Source organism: Nicotiana attenuata, chromosome 7, assembly GCF_001879085.1.
Source record: "Nicotiana attenuata strain UT chromosome 7, NIATTr2, whole genome shotgun sequence".
Lineage (NCBI taxonomy): Eukaryota > Viridiplantae > Streptophyta > Magnoliopsida > Solanales > Solanaceae > Nicotiana > Nicotiana attenuata.
This window is the reverse complement of record NC_031995.1, coordinates 114,135,036-114,149,592: the sequence shown is the minus strand read 5'-3', so window position 1 is coordinate 114,149,592 and position 14,557 is coordinate 114,135,036. Positions and strand designations below refer to the sequence as shown.

General features: G+C 41.2%; 1 protein-coding gene across 1 annotated transcript; it reads left to right on the top strand.

The window, feature by feature from the left end:
* Window positions 3,806–4,632, top strand: LOC109229749 (latex serine proteinase inhibitor-like). Its single transcript, XM_019395302.1, has one exon. It carries the CDS (start codon window positions 3,866–3,868, stop codon window positions 4,511–4,513), a length of 648 nt encoding a protein of 215 aa, XP_019250847.1. The 5' UTR covers window positions 3,806–3,865; the 3' UTR covers window positions 4,514–4,632.

Genomic DNA, 14,557 nt, shown 5'->3' with positions numbered 1-14,557 from the left:
GACCGAAGCTGCTTTTGAGGGAGCGCGTCAAAAGGCTCGTGAGGCCCGTACCGACTGTGGTTTTGACGCGGCGACGCCAGAGGCTGACGCTGGTGCAGATGGTGGCGCGGATGGCGCCGAGTAAAAAGATATGCATTTTTTCTTGCTTTTTATTTTCTTTCCTTGTATTGATCGGCCTTGGCCGGGTGTAAGCGGGGAAGACCCGCAATTAACTTTGTTGATAAATGAGATCTCCTTTCCGTTATTTGCCTTGTGTCTTTTTTGTATTCTCCTCTTTTTCCCCCTTAGATTTTTCTTTGCATGCGCTCGAAGGGGTGATTTGCCTTCGAGTTCGACTCTGGTAGGCATGTTAGTTTTTAAATGTTGACGACTCTTCTTCTTCTACTCGGGGTGAGCGAGTCGGAGCCGTTGCTTGGCGATAGCGACACTTAGCCTTAGTCCCAGTTCGGGCGCGGTCGAACTGTCGGCCGTTATGACAGAAACGCGGCCTTGTAGTTTGACCGGGGCCGGACTTTACGTGTCCCCAATCTTGATGGCCTTAGCCATGTAGGCGACTTCGACTGTCGTCGAGTCGTTTACTCACCGTAGTCGAATCTAGGTCGACAATTGGCGGCGATGGCCTTAGCCATAATATAATTGGTGGCTTTAGCCATGTAGGCAACTTCGACTATCGTCGAGTCGTTTACTCACCATAGTCGAATCTAGGTCGACCGTTGACGGTGATGGCCTTAGTTTTTCAACTCGGTGCGGGCGAGTCTTAGCCGTTATTTGGCGATAGCGGCGCTTAGCCTTAGTCCCAGTTCGCACGCGGTCGAACTACCGGTCGTGATGGTAAAAAACGCGGCCTCGTAGTTTGACCGGGGCCGAACTTTACGTGGCCCGACTCTTAATTCGAGTTGGGAGAACTTACTTGAATGGCGAGGGTGCCTATCCTGCGCTTCGATTTGTTGGAGGTCGGGCTTTGCTTTCACAGATGAAGGCGCTTGGACTGAGTCTCGGTTAAACTGTGGTTGAACTTGCTAAAGTTGAGTACGAAGGCGTCCATCCTTGTAGTTCGAGCGAGGTCGAGCTCGTTGGATTTAATGGCGAAGGCACATGGCCTGAGTCTTGGTTCGACCGTGGTTGGACTTTTTGGCGAAGGCACGTAGCCGGAGTCCCAATTCAACCGTAGTTGTATTTTTTGGCGAAGGCGCATATCCTGTCTTGGTTCAACCGTAGTTGAACTTTTTGGCGAAGGCGTATAGCCTGAGTCCCGGTTCAACCGTAGTTGAACTTTTTGACGAAGGCGCATAGCCTGAGTCACGGTTCAATCGTAGTTGAACTTTTTGGCGAAGGCGCATAGCCTGTCTTGGTTCAACCGTAGTTGAACGTTTTTGGTGAAGGCGCATAGCCTGAGTCCCGGTTCAACCGTAGTTGCACTTTTTTGGCGAAGGCGCATAGCCTGTCTTGGTTCAACCGTAGTTGAACTTTTTTTGGTGAAGGCGCATAGCCTGTCTTGGTTCAACCGTAGTTGAAGTGTTTGGTGAAGGCGCATAGCCTGTCTTGGTTCAACTGTAGTTGAACTATTTGGTGAAGGCGCCTAGCCTGTCTTGGTTCAACCGTAGTTGAACTTGTTGGCAAAGGCACGTAGCCTGTCTTGGTTCAACCGTAGTTAAACTGTTTGGTGAAGGTGCATAGCCTGTCTTGGTTCAACCGTAGTTGAACTTTTTGGTGAAGGCGCATAGCCTGTCTTGGTTCAACCGTAGTTGAACTTGTTGGCGAAGACGCATAGCCTGTCTTGGTTCAACCGTAGTTGAACTGTTTGGTGAAGGCGCATAGCCTGTCTTGGTTCAACCGTAGTTGAACTTTTTGGTGAAGGCGCATAGCCTGAGTCCGGTTCAACCGTAGTTGAACTTTTTTGGTGAAGGCGCATAGCCTGAGTCCCGGTTCAACCGTAGTTGAACTTTTTTGGTGAAGGCGCATAGCCTGTCTTGGTTCAACCGTAGTTGAACTTGTTGGCGAAGGCACATAGCCTGTCTGGTTCAACCGTAGTTGAACTTTTTGGCGAAGGCGCATAGCCTGGATTTAATGGTGAAGGCGCATAGCCTGAGTTCCGGTTCAACCGTAGTTGAACTTTCTGGTGAAGGCGCATAGCCTGTCTCGGTTCAACCGTAGTTGAACTTTTTGGCGAAGGCGCATAGCCTTGACATAATGGCGAAGGCGCATAGCCTGAGTCCCGGTTCAACCGTAGTTGAACTTTTTTGGTGAAGGCGCATAGCCTGAGTCCCGGTTCAACCGTAGTTGAACTTTTTTGGTGAAGGCGCATAGCCTGTCTTGGTTCGTGGGTTTTTGGGAGCTGAAGCTCGGTTTTGATTCGAGATCTTGAGCAGTTTAATCGTTATCTTCCCAACCGGGGTATGTAGGCTGTCTCGAAGCGATTCTCGATTCGAGATTCCTCCGTGCTGGTTTCCGGCTGGAGCCCTTATCAGGGATGTGGGAGATCTCTTACGAAGATTCTCCCCAAAAGAGGGGGAGGGGGGCTTCTTCTTCTTGTTTGCACCATCCGATAGATGAGAGACAGAGGAACTGGATCTCGATTCGAGATCTTCGAGCTCCATCGGCCTGATATGCCGCTTTGGCTTGTTTAAGCTGGGTTGTTCTTCCTTTTCCGGTGTTTCTTTCCTTTTGGTCCATGGAAGAACTACGCGATTTTTCTATGAAATCCCCACAGACGGCGCCAAATTGTTTGCTCAAAAGTTATCGTGTGCTTTATGAGTGCAAAACAATACAAATAAGTTACGGAAAAATCATAACAAATCGTAATAATCCATTGGACCAAGCGAAGAACATGAAAATAAGTACTCAAGGTTAGGAGAAGAAATCTTAACAGCTTTTATTGGCAACATTGGTTTGGTCTGCCTCTCCATGAAGAGGTTCAGAGCCTTACAATAGTGTTTTCTCTTCCCATAAGATGGGTATATTTTTCTCTTCTCTCTCTCTTTTGTGAATAGTGGTGAAGAAGCAGCCCCCTTTCTAGGGCTTCCGCTCTTAGTATTTATAGATGTGAGCTTCGTGAGCTGGCAATAAATGGCCGTGGCCACACTGAGGTTCCGTTCCCATGGGGGAATGAATGGGCCGTGCCCTCGTAGATTAAATCGGACAAGATTCGAATCCTGTTATGAATAGGTGGACATACCACTTATTAATTATGGATTAGCTCAAGACGAGATTAACTCCGTTAATTACCGTGAGATCGGATTCTGACCCATATATTAGGAGCAACGGGACGTTACAGGGTATAATACGACATCAAATTGCCCTGTTAATGCAAAAGTTGCATTTTGTTATTCAATCAAATTAACTATCTTTCACCGTTATCTAATGACATTGATCACGTGTTTATCCTTGAATGTTGAAATAGATTAAATGGCACGTTTAATTTTCGGACAAATAACGCAAATTGTAAAATGGACATGACGAGGCTGCTCTTCGGCTTTATTCGCTAGTTTTGTTGGAATTTCATTTTTATTCTAAGAAATGTTGGGATGTCATGTTCGTAATGACTCACTTTTATTAACATTTTCTTCCTTTCGCCCCTGCATAATAGGCTGGAGAACAAAGACGACAAAATTTTCTTTTCTTAAATATTAGAACTCCGTACTGCTATTTTTTTAGGAGTAGCTTCTTTTTTGTATGGGATAAAAAGTTGGTGTCTTGTTGAAAAATAATTTATAGTCTCAACGCCAATAATGCCACAATTAAACCCACGTGGTTCACATTAGAGCAAAATCATGGCACATCTCCTCTATAAATTCAAGAGGTAAGCAAGAACGATAAAGCATCCAAAACAAATTAAATTCCATAAGTCCAACCCAAGAAACAAAAGATGAAGACCATCTTACTCTATCTTTCCCTTGCATTCCTTCCCTTTTCAGCCTTGGCAACTTGCACTACTGATACTCCCAACCAAGTATTGAGAGTTGTAAAGGATTGGAAGGGTCATCCCCTCGACAAAGACGCTAGATACTTTATTGTTTCGGTCTTTAACGGTGCCGGCGGTGGAGGTGTGCGGCTTGCTAATCTCGGACGTCAAGAAGAAAACACTTGTCCCACATCAGTTGTGCAATCCCCTCGTGATACCGACGATGGTATCGCGGTTTATTTTAAACCTAAAGAGCCCAAGCATCAGCAGATTGTGGAGTCTGCTTCGTTAAACATCAATTTCTACCTTGATTATTATAAGTGTGCTAACCTAACCGTGTGGAAGGTCGACCACTACCCTAAACCCGCGGAGAACTACACCATAAGCACAGGTGCAAAGTTGGCAAATCCACTGGACGTGAACAGCTGGTTTCAAATTAAGTCTCTCGGGAGCTCGTATAAACTAGTGTTTTGTCCCTATGGAGAGACGTTTACCTGCAAAAATATAGGTATCATCAATGAAAGTGGATATTATAGGCGTTTGGCTCTCACAGACAACCCAAAGGCATTTGTGTTCGTAAAGGATGACCGAATTGGAAAGGCCGAAGCGTGATTGTCCGTTGCCTCAGCTTTCTAATTAAATTAAGCAATGTGAAATATGTAATGCAGGGCCTAAGTTCCCATGAAATAACATCCCTGTCGATCTTCTTAATAGATCTTTTTATTTCTTAACCGTTTAATTTCCGTAAATCTATATAATAACAAAAATTAAAGTCTTCGAAATTAACTTCAAAATATCAGAGTCACCAAGTGGAAAAGTTTGGCCTAACTAAACAGCGGAAAATACGGCGATGTATATCATTAATTAAGCAAGTAAATACTGAGTTGAATTTGAAACCGATAGGTACGACAAATTAAACGCATTAAGAAATAGCCAGTCGCGCAACTTTCTTCAGAAGGATAAAAACAATAGAACTACAACTGTTTTGCAATTACGTTAGAGTCTTTTAGTGGGGATTGCTGATTGGTAGTCGCAAATAAGTTTCAGCAAAACTTAATTTAGTAAATATTTATGATGTTTTATACTTTAATACGACACAAGAGGGGGTGATTTGTGTGGTGACCAATTTTTCGCTTAAGCTGTTTTGGGAAGGACCTGGTTCTTCTATATGTTCCTTAACCTACTATTGCAGAAATAGTAAATGCGGAAAGTAAAGAACACAAGTTTTTACGTGGAAAACACCTGACTCAAAAGGTGAAAAAACCACGACCTACTTTCCAGTAGGATTTTCCCAAACTCTCCACTAAAATCACTGAGCCAAAAACTGCATTTACAAAAATTCTTTTTAAACCTAGGACTAACTCTAATCCCATTGTAGCACACAGCCTCAACTGTTGCGACAACTTCAAGTTAACTCTAACTTGAAAACTCTAAGTACCTAATACAGTTGCTTCTAGATAATGCTGAAAGGTACAATATGAAAACACCTACTACAATTAAACTAGAATAAAAGACAGACACTTGGAACTGGTTCTTATATCTGGTTCAAGTAGCTTCAGGTTTGCACGCTTGAATCACACACGAACTGCTTGCAAAATTGCCTTGCTATTTTCCTCTCAATTCACGTTTAACTTCTGCTTATGTGCATTACCTGTAAAAGAGAACAATACTGATATTTATGGAGTTAGTAAATAGAGATTGACTAAAATTCTGATGCTACTCTTCCTTGGTGGAAGAGTTCTAGTTGATCTCAACCTCTAACTCCTTCCCTTTCTTCAACCGTGTTCTCTTTGAGTAAGGAGTCCTTCTCCTTATCCAATATGCAACCTTTTCGATCAGGATCAGGAGATATTACTTCATTCAAGTTAATTTTATCTCCTTCACGTGCATCTCACATGCTTAAGTCTGTCCATATCTGTGCTCCACTAGGATGGACCTGGTCCATATTTGAGTTCCTTTGTCAGTCTTCAAAATCAATCTTTACTTGGGCCAACCAATTCCCCCTTATTGATGATGACAAACTCTGTGCTTTTCATATACGTAGGCCCTGCCGGAACTTAGCTCAATCATCAATGCAAAGTTAGAAATTTTTCACTTATCATCAAGGACCAGGTTCATTAGGTTATAAACATCACTATTCAGAATATAAAGCACAATATCTTTTCCCCCTTTTGGCATCATCAAAAAGTTGCATAAACAAAGTGTGATTCCCCGATTTTTAAAAATTACTCATGGCCACTGGGGCAATTACAAATGCATTCATAGATTAATCATCAGTAATCAACTACACATATTCAAACTATCAAGGAAAGATTAACAGTCAACAAGAGTAAAAGCAGCAAACTTCATTGACAGAGAATATGATTCTACCACAATCCACAAAAAGAAACAAAAAATAGTTAAAGCATGAGCAAAACAAGAAAAAAAAATCCCTAATCTGGGTCACTGATAGGTCTGGACAAGGTTCAGGCTAAGGAAATTAAGGCTTGGAAGAACTGGAGGGTTGGGTTTTGACTTGGAGAACGTGCAGCATGTCTTGAAGAATGCCATAATTCTTCTCCTTTTCCTTTGCGAGCTCAGTTCTGAAAGCATCTCTCTCAGATTCAACCTCTACCAAACGAGTCTTCAACCTAGCTATCTCAGCATCCTTTGCCCCACTGTCCTGCAATAGAGCTCTGTCATTGCTATTGATAGGTCTCTTTTTAGATGAACCGGGTTCATTGGGAATGGCGTTGACCTCATAATCACAAGCAATCAGAGTATTGATTCCAAAATGGACTTTCCTTATGGCCATCTCCCACTTCTTCAGTGGCACCTTACAACGGGCAAGAATAGTAGTGAGAATAAATCATAAGGAGTGGCATGGGCCTTGGAGCCATTGATAAGCCTATCAAGTAGCTTGATCATAAACCCAGGCCAGTTGATCCGCTGCCCACTTTCAAGATACTCCATCAAAACCAAGTCCATGTAGTTGGCAATGTGCCTTCTTTCCTGCCTAGGCAGCACGCACTTGTTGACGAATTCAAACAACACTTTGTGGGATGGCTTTATTTCACTCTTATATACAACCTTGGCCTCATTCACTTCTGTTGTATCACAGAACTTCCTAGAAATGGCTAGGGCAGTAAGAAGAGAGTCCCGACTTGGCCATTTTTGCCTAGTATAGTCATCATAACCTTCAGAAGGAATGCAAGGATGTCACCCAGCTCTTTTGCAACAAACGACACTTGAACCCCTTTCACCTGGCTGGTAACTCTGCCATCCTTGACCTCTGCATTGGCCATGAATTCAATAATCTCATTTCTAGCCAGCCTGCCATCCAACAGAAGGACCATGTCCTTCCACCCCTGAACATCCAGTGCATAAACCAGTAGAACCATCCCTTGTTCCTCCAAGTCCTTCAAAAGTCTACCCTTCAAGATGGTTCGTTTGCCAAACTTGGCCATCTTATCTTGTTCATTATCAGATTCACCCTCTTCTTTGCCACTCCAATCTTCCTCTTTAGCGATCTTAACTTGCTTGGCTTTCACAGCAGACCTTGTCCTTTTAGCCAAAAAAGGTTCAGCAATCTTGGATACAGATGAAGACTTCTTTGAGGAAGTCTTGGTCTTCTTGGGCTTAGGGATCGGAACCTCCACAGTCACATGTTCACCCTGATGGACCGGGTCCATCTCATCCACATCAACAGCCTCAACAGGCTCTGCCACCTTTGCTTTCCCTTTGTCTATTCTTTTCTTCTTACTTTCTTCCATAGGTTCTTGCAACTCATCCTCATTTTGCTTCAACTTACTTCTTGTGGCCCTTCCTTTTGGTAGAGGAATATCAGTAGCAGTTGGAGAAGCAACCTTCCTTTTCTTGGTAGTTCTTGCAGTGCTAGGAGCTTTGGGTGTTGGAGTTCTCCTTTTCTTAGGGTTATAGCTTGCACCAACCTTCTTTAGAAAATCTACTAGGGTCTCCTCAATAGATGAATCAGGTTCATCCGTATGTGTACTGCTATTGACTAGCTCTTCAGCAGCTTCTCCTGAACCACTTCCCTCTATTTTCTTGCTACTTCCTACCACCTTTTCATGCTCAGCCCCATAGAGAGCTATTTTAACCATTTCGGAAGTGGGTGAAGAATGAGCCACTTCTTTCCATTTTACCCTCACATCACTGCTCACACCCTCACTCTCTTTTTCTTTTTCTCTTTTATTTTTACCTCCTCTCCTTCTTGACTCAAGAGTTTCCACATCCACAACAGACCCAACAAAAATAAAACGATTCTCCAGATTTTCATCTAGATCAGAAATTACCTCAGTAGGGGGATTTTGCACAGATGTTGCCTGCTCAGAATCAGAAGACCCGGTTCCTTCCCCCTCACTTGCAGATTTGAAAGAATCATCGGAATTTTTAGAATCTTGGGCTTGACTAGCCTTTAGTTGTGCATTTAGTTTCCTTGACAGCGCACTGTAGCCACAGTCTTGCGAGCAAGCATCTTTACTCGCCTTCTCCTAGGCTGAGGGGTAGTGCTGAGTTGAGGAGTGGTGGAGGAATTAGAGGGGGTAGGTGGTGGAGGTGTGTCGGGGTTATCTTGGGGGTTTGTCATCTTCTCTAAATTCTGGAAGAAAATTTTTTATTTGAGTTTTAGAAGAGAACAGAAATTTTTTTGACGATTTTGGGGGATTATGGGAATAGCAGTGGTGATGATGATGGATTTTAAAGGGAGAGGGTTAATTAATTTCCAACGACAGCTTTTTGTTGTCAATTAGAAGTCCAATCACTCCCACATTTCAGGTTGAAAAGGGTGGTTAAGCATCCCTAGATTCTAGGCAATTTTATACGGTGAGGAGTCTAATTAAAACGGAACTGGTTCAAACTCAAAAGGATAGGTTTTTCTGTAGTTTTTGAACACAGGTAGGACTGTGTTCATGAATTAAATATTAATATTTCTAATTGTGCAGAGTGTAGAAAACATACCTTGTTATTCAGATGAACCAGTACTGATAAACCAGGTTCTTTACTAAGAATTCTCTTGATCATGCCTCAATTTGCCAAAATAGAGAGAATTTTGTTATAGATCAGTGAGTCATATCAACACATGGCTCAGGAGTATACTTTTTACAGTATGAAACTGAGCAAAGATTAATCTAGATATTTACACAAGTTCCAGATTTCTTAACCAAAAATAAAATCAGTTTTTTTTCCATTGTGCATTCTGAACTGGTTTCATTAGGTGATCTTAATCATCCCTAGTTCTAACATGTTCCTTTCAAAGCTTTCTCTACTCAGTGCTTTTGTAAAGATGTCACCAATCTGCTTATCAGTAGCACAAAATTCTATAATGATCAGTCCTTTCTCATAGTTGTCCCTTAAGAAATGGTGTCTAACATCTATGTGCTTAGTTCTCTTATGATGAACCGAGTTCTTAGTCATACTAATAGCACTAGTGTTATCACAAAAAATAGGGATGCAACCAACTTCAACGCTAAAATCCATCAACTGTTGTTTGATCCACAGCAATTGAGCACAACAGGAAGCAGCAGCAACATACTCAGTTTCAGCAGTAGATAAAGACACTGAATTTTGCTTTTTAGTATCCCATGATACAAGACATGAACCAAGACCATGTGCCATACCTGAGGGTGCTCTTCCTGTCCACAAGGAAACCTGCATAGTCAGCATCAGCATATGCACTAGGTTAAAGTTACTACCTTTTGGATACCAAAGGCAAAGGCCAGTAGTGCCTTTCAAGTATCATAATATTCTCTTGACAGCAGTCAAGTGGGATTCCTTTGGATTTGCTTGAAATCGAGCACAAAACCCTACACCAAAAACAATGTCAGGTCTGCTAGCAGTAAGATACAAAAAGTGAACCAATCATACCCCTATACAACTTCTGATCAACAAATGAACCAGGTTCATCTATGTCCAATTTTGTGGCTGTTACAATAGGAGTGTCTATTTCCTTTATTCATCCACTTTAAACTTCTTAATCAACTCTTTTGCATATTTCTGCTGGTGGATCATGGTTACATTTGAGTTTTCTTTAATTTGAAGCCTAAGAAGAAATTAAGCTCACCCATCATACTCATTTCAAATTCATTTCCCAATAATTTAGCAAATTACTTACTTAGTTTTTCAGTGGTTGCTCCAAAAATATGTCATCAACATATATTTGTGCTACTAGAAGATCCTTACCTTTTTCCCTCAAGAATAGAGTGCTATCAATTTGACCTCTCTTGTAGCCATGTTCAAGAAGGTATTTGGATAGTCGTTCATACCATGCTCTAGGAGCCTGCTTGAGTCCATAGAGTGCCTTATCTATTTTGTATACATGATCCGGACACTCCTTGGTTTTAAATCCTGGAGGTTGTTTGACAAACACTTCTTCCTTTAAGTATCCATTTAGGAAGGCACTCTTGATCTCCATCTGGTGAAGAGTAAATACCATGTATGGAGCAAAGGCTATGAGGAGTCTTATTGCTTCCAACCTTGCAACTGGAGCAAAGGTCCCATCATAGTCTATGCCCTCTTCTTGGCTACAACCTTGAACCACCAACCTTGCCTTGTTCCTTGTAACAGTTCCATCTTCATCAAGTTTGTTTTTGAAGACCCATTTAGTGCCAATTACTGATCTGACCTTGGGTCTTGGAACCAGATGCCAAACTTGACTCCTTTCAAACTGATTGAGTTCATCATGCATTGCATTTACCCAGTCTGCATCCTGCAAAGCCTCAGCAACATTTTTAGGTTCAATAAGAGATAGGAAAGCAATAAAGGCACAAAGATTCTTTAATTAAGATATAGTTTTAATTCCAGAAGTTGGGTCAGTAATTATGTTCTCAATGTGATGAGAACTTTGATACTTGTAAGGTTTCACAACCAACTGGTTTCTGCTTGATGTTTCTCCCATGTTTTGTTGTTGGGGAACAGGCTCATGGACAGGTTCCATTTGGGAATTAGATTCAGTTCTTCTTTGTTCACTTCCCCTTGTCGGGTTGCCCTGGATGGAAGAATCTGTTCCATCACCTGTTCCTTCTTCTGGTGCAGCATCAGCTTGCTGTGACTTCATTTAAACCTTTTACCATCCCAATAGCTTCATCTTCATGTTCCTGTCTCTCAGAAAGAATGTTAATTTCATCAAAAACTGCATGTACACTTTCTTCTACACACATAGTTCTTTTGTTGTACACTTTATAAGCATTGCTATTGTGAAGAATATCCCAAGAATCCCTCATCACTTCTGGGATCAAACTTACCTAGGGAGTTCTTTCCATTGTTGTGCATAAAGCACTTGCATCCAAATGTCCTAAGATGGGATATATTTGGTTTTCTCCCTTTAAGTAACTCATAGGGATTCTTCTCTACAAGAGGTCTAGTCATGCACCTATTAATGATGTAACATGCAGTATTTACAGCTTCTGCCCAGAAGCTATGGGGCAGTTCGTCCTAGCCATATCTTCAAGGGTCCTATTCTTTCTTTCAACTACTCCATTTTGTTGTGGAGTCCTAGGGGCAGAAAAATTATGATCTATGCCATACACATCACAAAATTCAGCAAACTTAGCATTTTCAAGTTTAGTTCCACGATCCGACCTAATTGATGCAAGTTGATTACCTAGTTGTCTCTGAGTTTTTCTAACAAAAGAAGTAAACATGTCAAATGCTTCATCCTTAGACGTTAAAAATAATGTCCAACCTAGAGTAATCATCAACAAGCACCATCACATATTTTTTACCACCTCTGCTTAATTTTCTCATTGGACTACAGAGATCCATATGAACCAGTTCCATCGATCTGGTCGTGCTTACCACTTTCTTGCATTTAAAAGAGGATCTTACCTGCTTCCCCCTTGCACAAGCCTCACAAACTTTGTCTTCCTTAAACTTGATATTAGGCAGCCCTACCACCAGGTCCTTGGAGACTAATTTATTGAGTTGACTTAGACTTGCATGTCCAAGTCTTTTGTGCCAAAGGAGGGGATTATTGTCCAACACACTTAAGAAAGTGAGTTCATCTTCTGAAAGAGTGGACAGATCTACAATGTATATATTGTTTACTCTTTTTTCCTGCAAAATAATCTTGTCATTGGTAAGATTTATCACAAAACATTTGGTAGAGGTGAATGCTACCAAGTTACCTCTGTCACACAATTATGATACACTGATTAGGCTATATTTAAAGACATCAATCAAGTAGATGTTTTCAGTGGAGTGTGAGTCTGTCTTACCTACCTTTCCTACCCCAATGATCTTACCTTTCTTACCATTTCCAAAGGAGACATTACCTCCTTTTAGGTCCTCAAGTGAAAGGAACTGGTTCTTGCTTCCAGTCATATGCTTTGAGCAGCCACTATCCATGTACCATATTTGGCTGCTCCCCTTCACCTGGACCTGCAAAAAGAAATCAGGGGTTAGTCTTAGGAACCCAAACTAGTTTGGGTCCCTTTTTATAGGCAAAAGGGTGAATTAAATTCTTTTTAGCCCATCCTGGCAGCCTATTTTTCCCTTGAACAAAAGTTTTGTTCTTTTGATTGGCCCTTTCTTTTGCGGTGCACTCACTTTTGTAGTGGCCAGTCTTACTACAACGTCTGCAGATTTTGTTCTCAGGAAGTGTGATGTACTTACTTTTGGGATCCCACTTAGGTGCAGGAGTCCATAGCCATGTCCTCTCTTATTGCTACTATGGTGTTCTTATAGCCATGATAGTGCATCAGAGGACTTATTCCATTTACAAGTTCTGTCTAGTTCATGCTTAACCTTGCTTAGATCTTCTTTTAGGACTCTTATCTACTCGTCCTTTTTGTACAACTCATCCTTCATTTTTCTTAGATTTTCTTCTAAGGTAAGATGTGTGTGATCAGCTTTCTTTTTACCTGTTCCTAATTTCAGTTTTAAGTTTTCAAATCTAAGCTCTAGCACAGTGGTGTCAAGTTCAAGAACCTGGTTCTTCAACTCAGCATTTTTACTATCACTTTCACTAGCCCTGAGTTCCAGATTTTTGCACTTAGCATTCAAGATTACACATTCCTTGGACACCTGTTCCTTTTCATTATTTATGACCTCAGATTCATCAATGAAATCTAGCAGTAACTTATATAGACTTTATTTAGACAAAAAATTAATCTTGTTTTTGAGATGAATTGCACTTACCTCTGATTCCTCATCAGATTCTCCAATGGCCATAAGTGCTTGTTCATATCCATTTTCATTTTTTGACTCCTCATCTGAGCTTTCTCCCCAAGCAGCAATGTTGCGGCCAAACGCACACGCAAGCGCACGCGGTCGTCAAGTAATAAAGTGACTAAAAGTCGGATGTCGATCCCACGAGGACTTGTAATTAACAATTAACTAAATTAGACTCTCCTAATTATCTAAACAAGAATTAAACCTAGAAGTATTTGATTCTAAACTAATTAAATAAATAAAAACAAATAATGAACTTTTAACAGAGAATGAGCAGATTTTTATGATATCAACGTAATGAAAACGATCTAGGGTTATGGGCTATCTAACATTCCTATTGTATTCTTCAATTGAATTGACTAACTAATTTATCTAGTTTATTGGTTGACATGGTTAATATTGCTCATAAGAATCTGTCGAGTCCTTACTCGCCTATTCAAGCTAACCTAACGCCTATATGTCTATGGAATTAGAATCAACAAGAACGCATTTATAATTCCTGTAAATCAACCAAGAAAGGCAATTGGGTATATGTCTATCCCAATTGCTAATTTGTTCCCCGAGGCCCAGGTTCAAGAACTTGCTCTACTCAATCCTATATGCAATCTAGAATTCCCACTTTCGAGTTCAACTCTAGATTCGTAGACAATATTCAATTGGTGATCAAGCAATCAAATAATTAAGTGCAGGATTAAATAAATAAACCAATATGATAAACTAAGAAATCAAAATCAATATCCGAATAACAATAGTCATGAAAGAACCACAACCCTAGAACGTGAAGTTTAGCTCCACATAGACATGGTAGCAAAACAACAAATCATACAAAGAAACATAAAAAGACTAAGTTGGTGGAAGAAAAGATGAAACCCGGCTTCCACGGCGGCTCTGTGCTCTTCCTTGGTCAAAAATTACTCTAAAAAACGTTCTCTCATGTATATATACCAAATAGGGTTGGGCCCAAACAATTATAACTTCTCCAATGTTTGAAAGGACACTTTTCCCGGGTGACTAGCGCGAGCTCGCGCGTGACTTCGCGCATAACTTCGCGCATCATTCTGCCTCAGCTCCCTAACACGCGCGACTTCGCGCTAACTTTGTGCGTTCGCGCATTTTTTCCCCTGTTCCTTTCCGAATTTGGAAAAACGTAAAACATGAAAGTTGTAGCCCTTTGAGTTAGCTTTCCAACCATATATTGTGGAGCCACATTGGAGTTCGGTGCAAAAAATTATATCTATTTTACTAGATAGTGCGCAATCTACCTACTGAAGTCTTCGTTCGCTCTAACTATCATCCGTTGACCCCCCAACACGATCCCGGCTTAATTCCTTAAACATTTAATCAAACTTTAATGCTCCAGATCACTTGAGTTTATTCCATAATATCTACATAGCTCGTAATCACTCCTACAAGGCATAAAACACACAGTTAGTGCAAAACACTAGCGATTAAAGCTCAAACTCAATTAAAGTACAGTAAATTAGAGTGTAA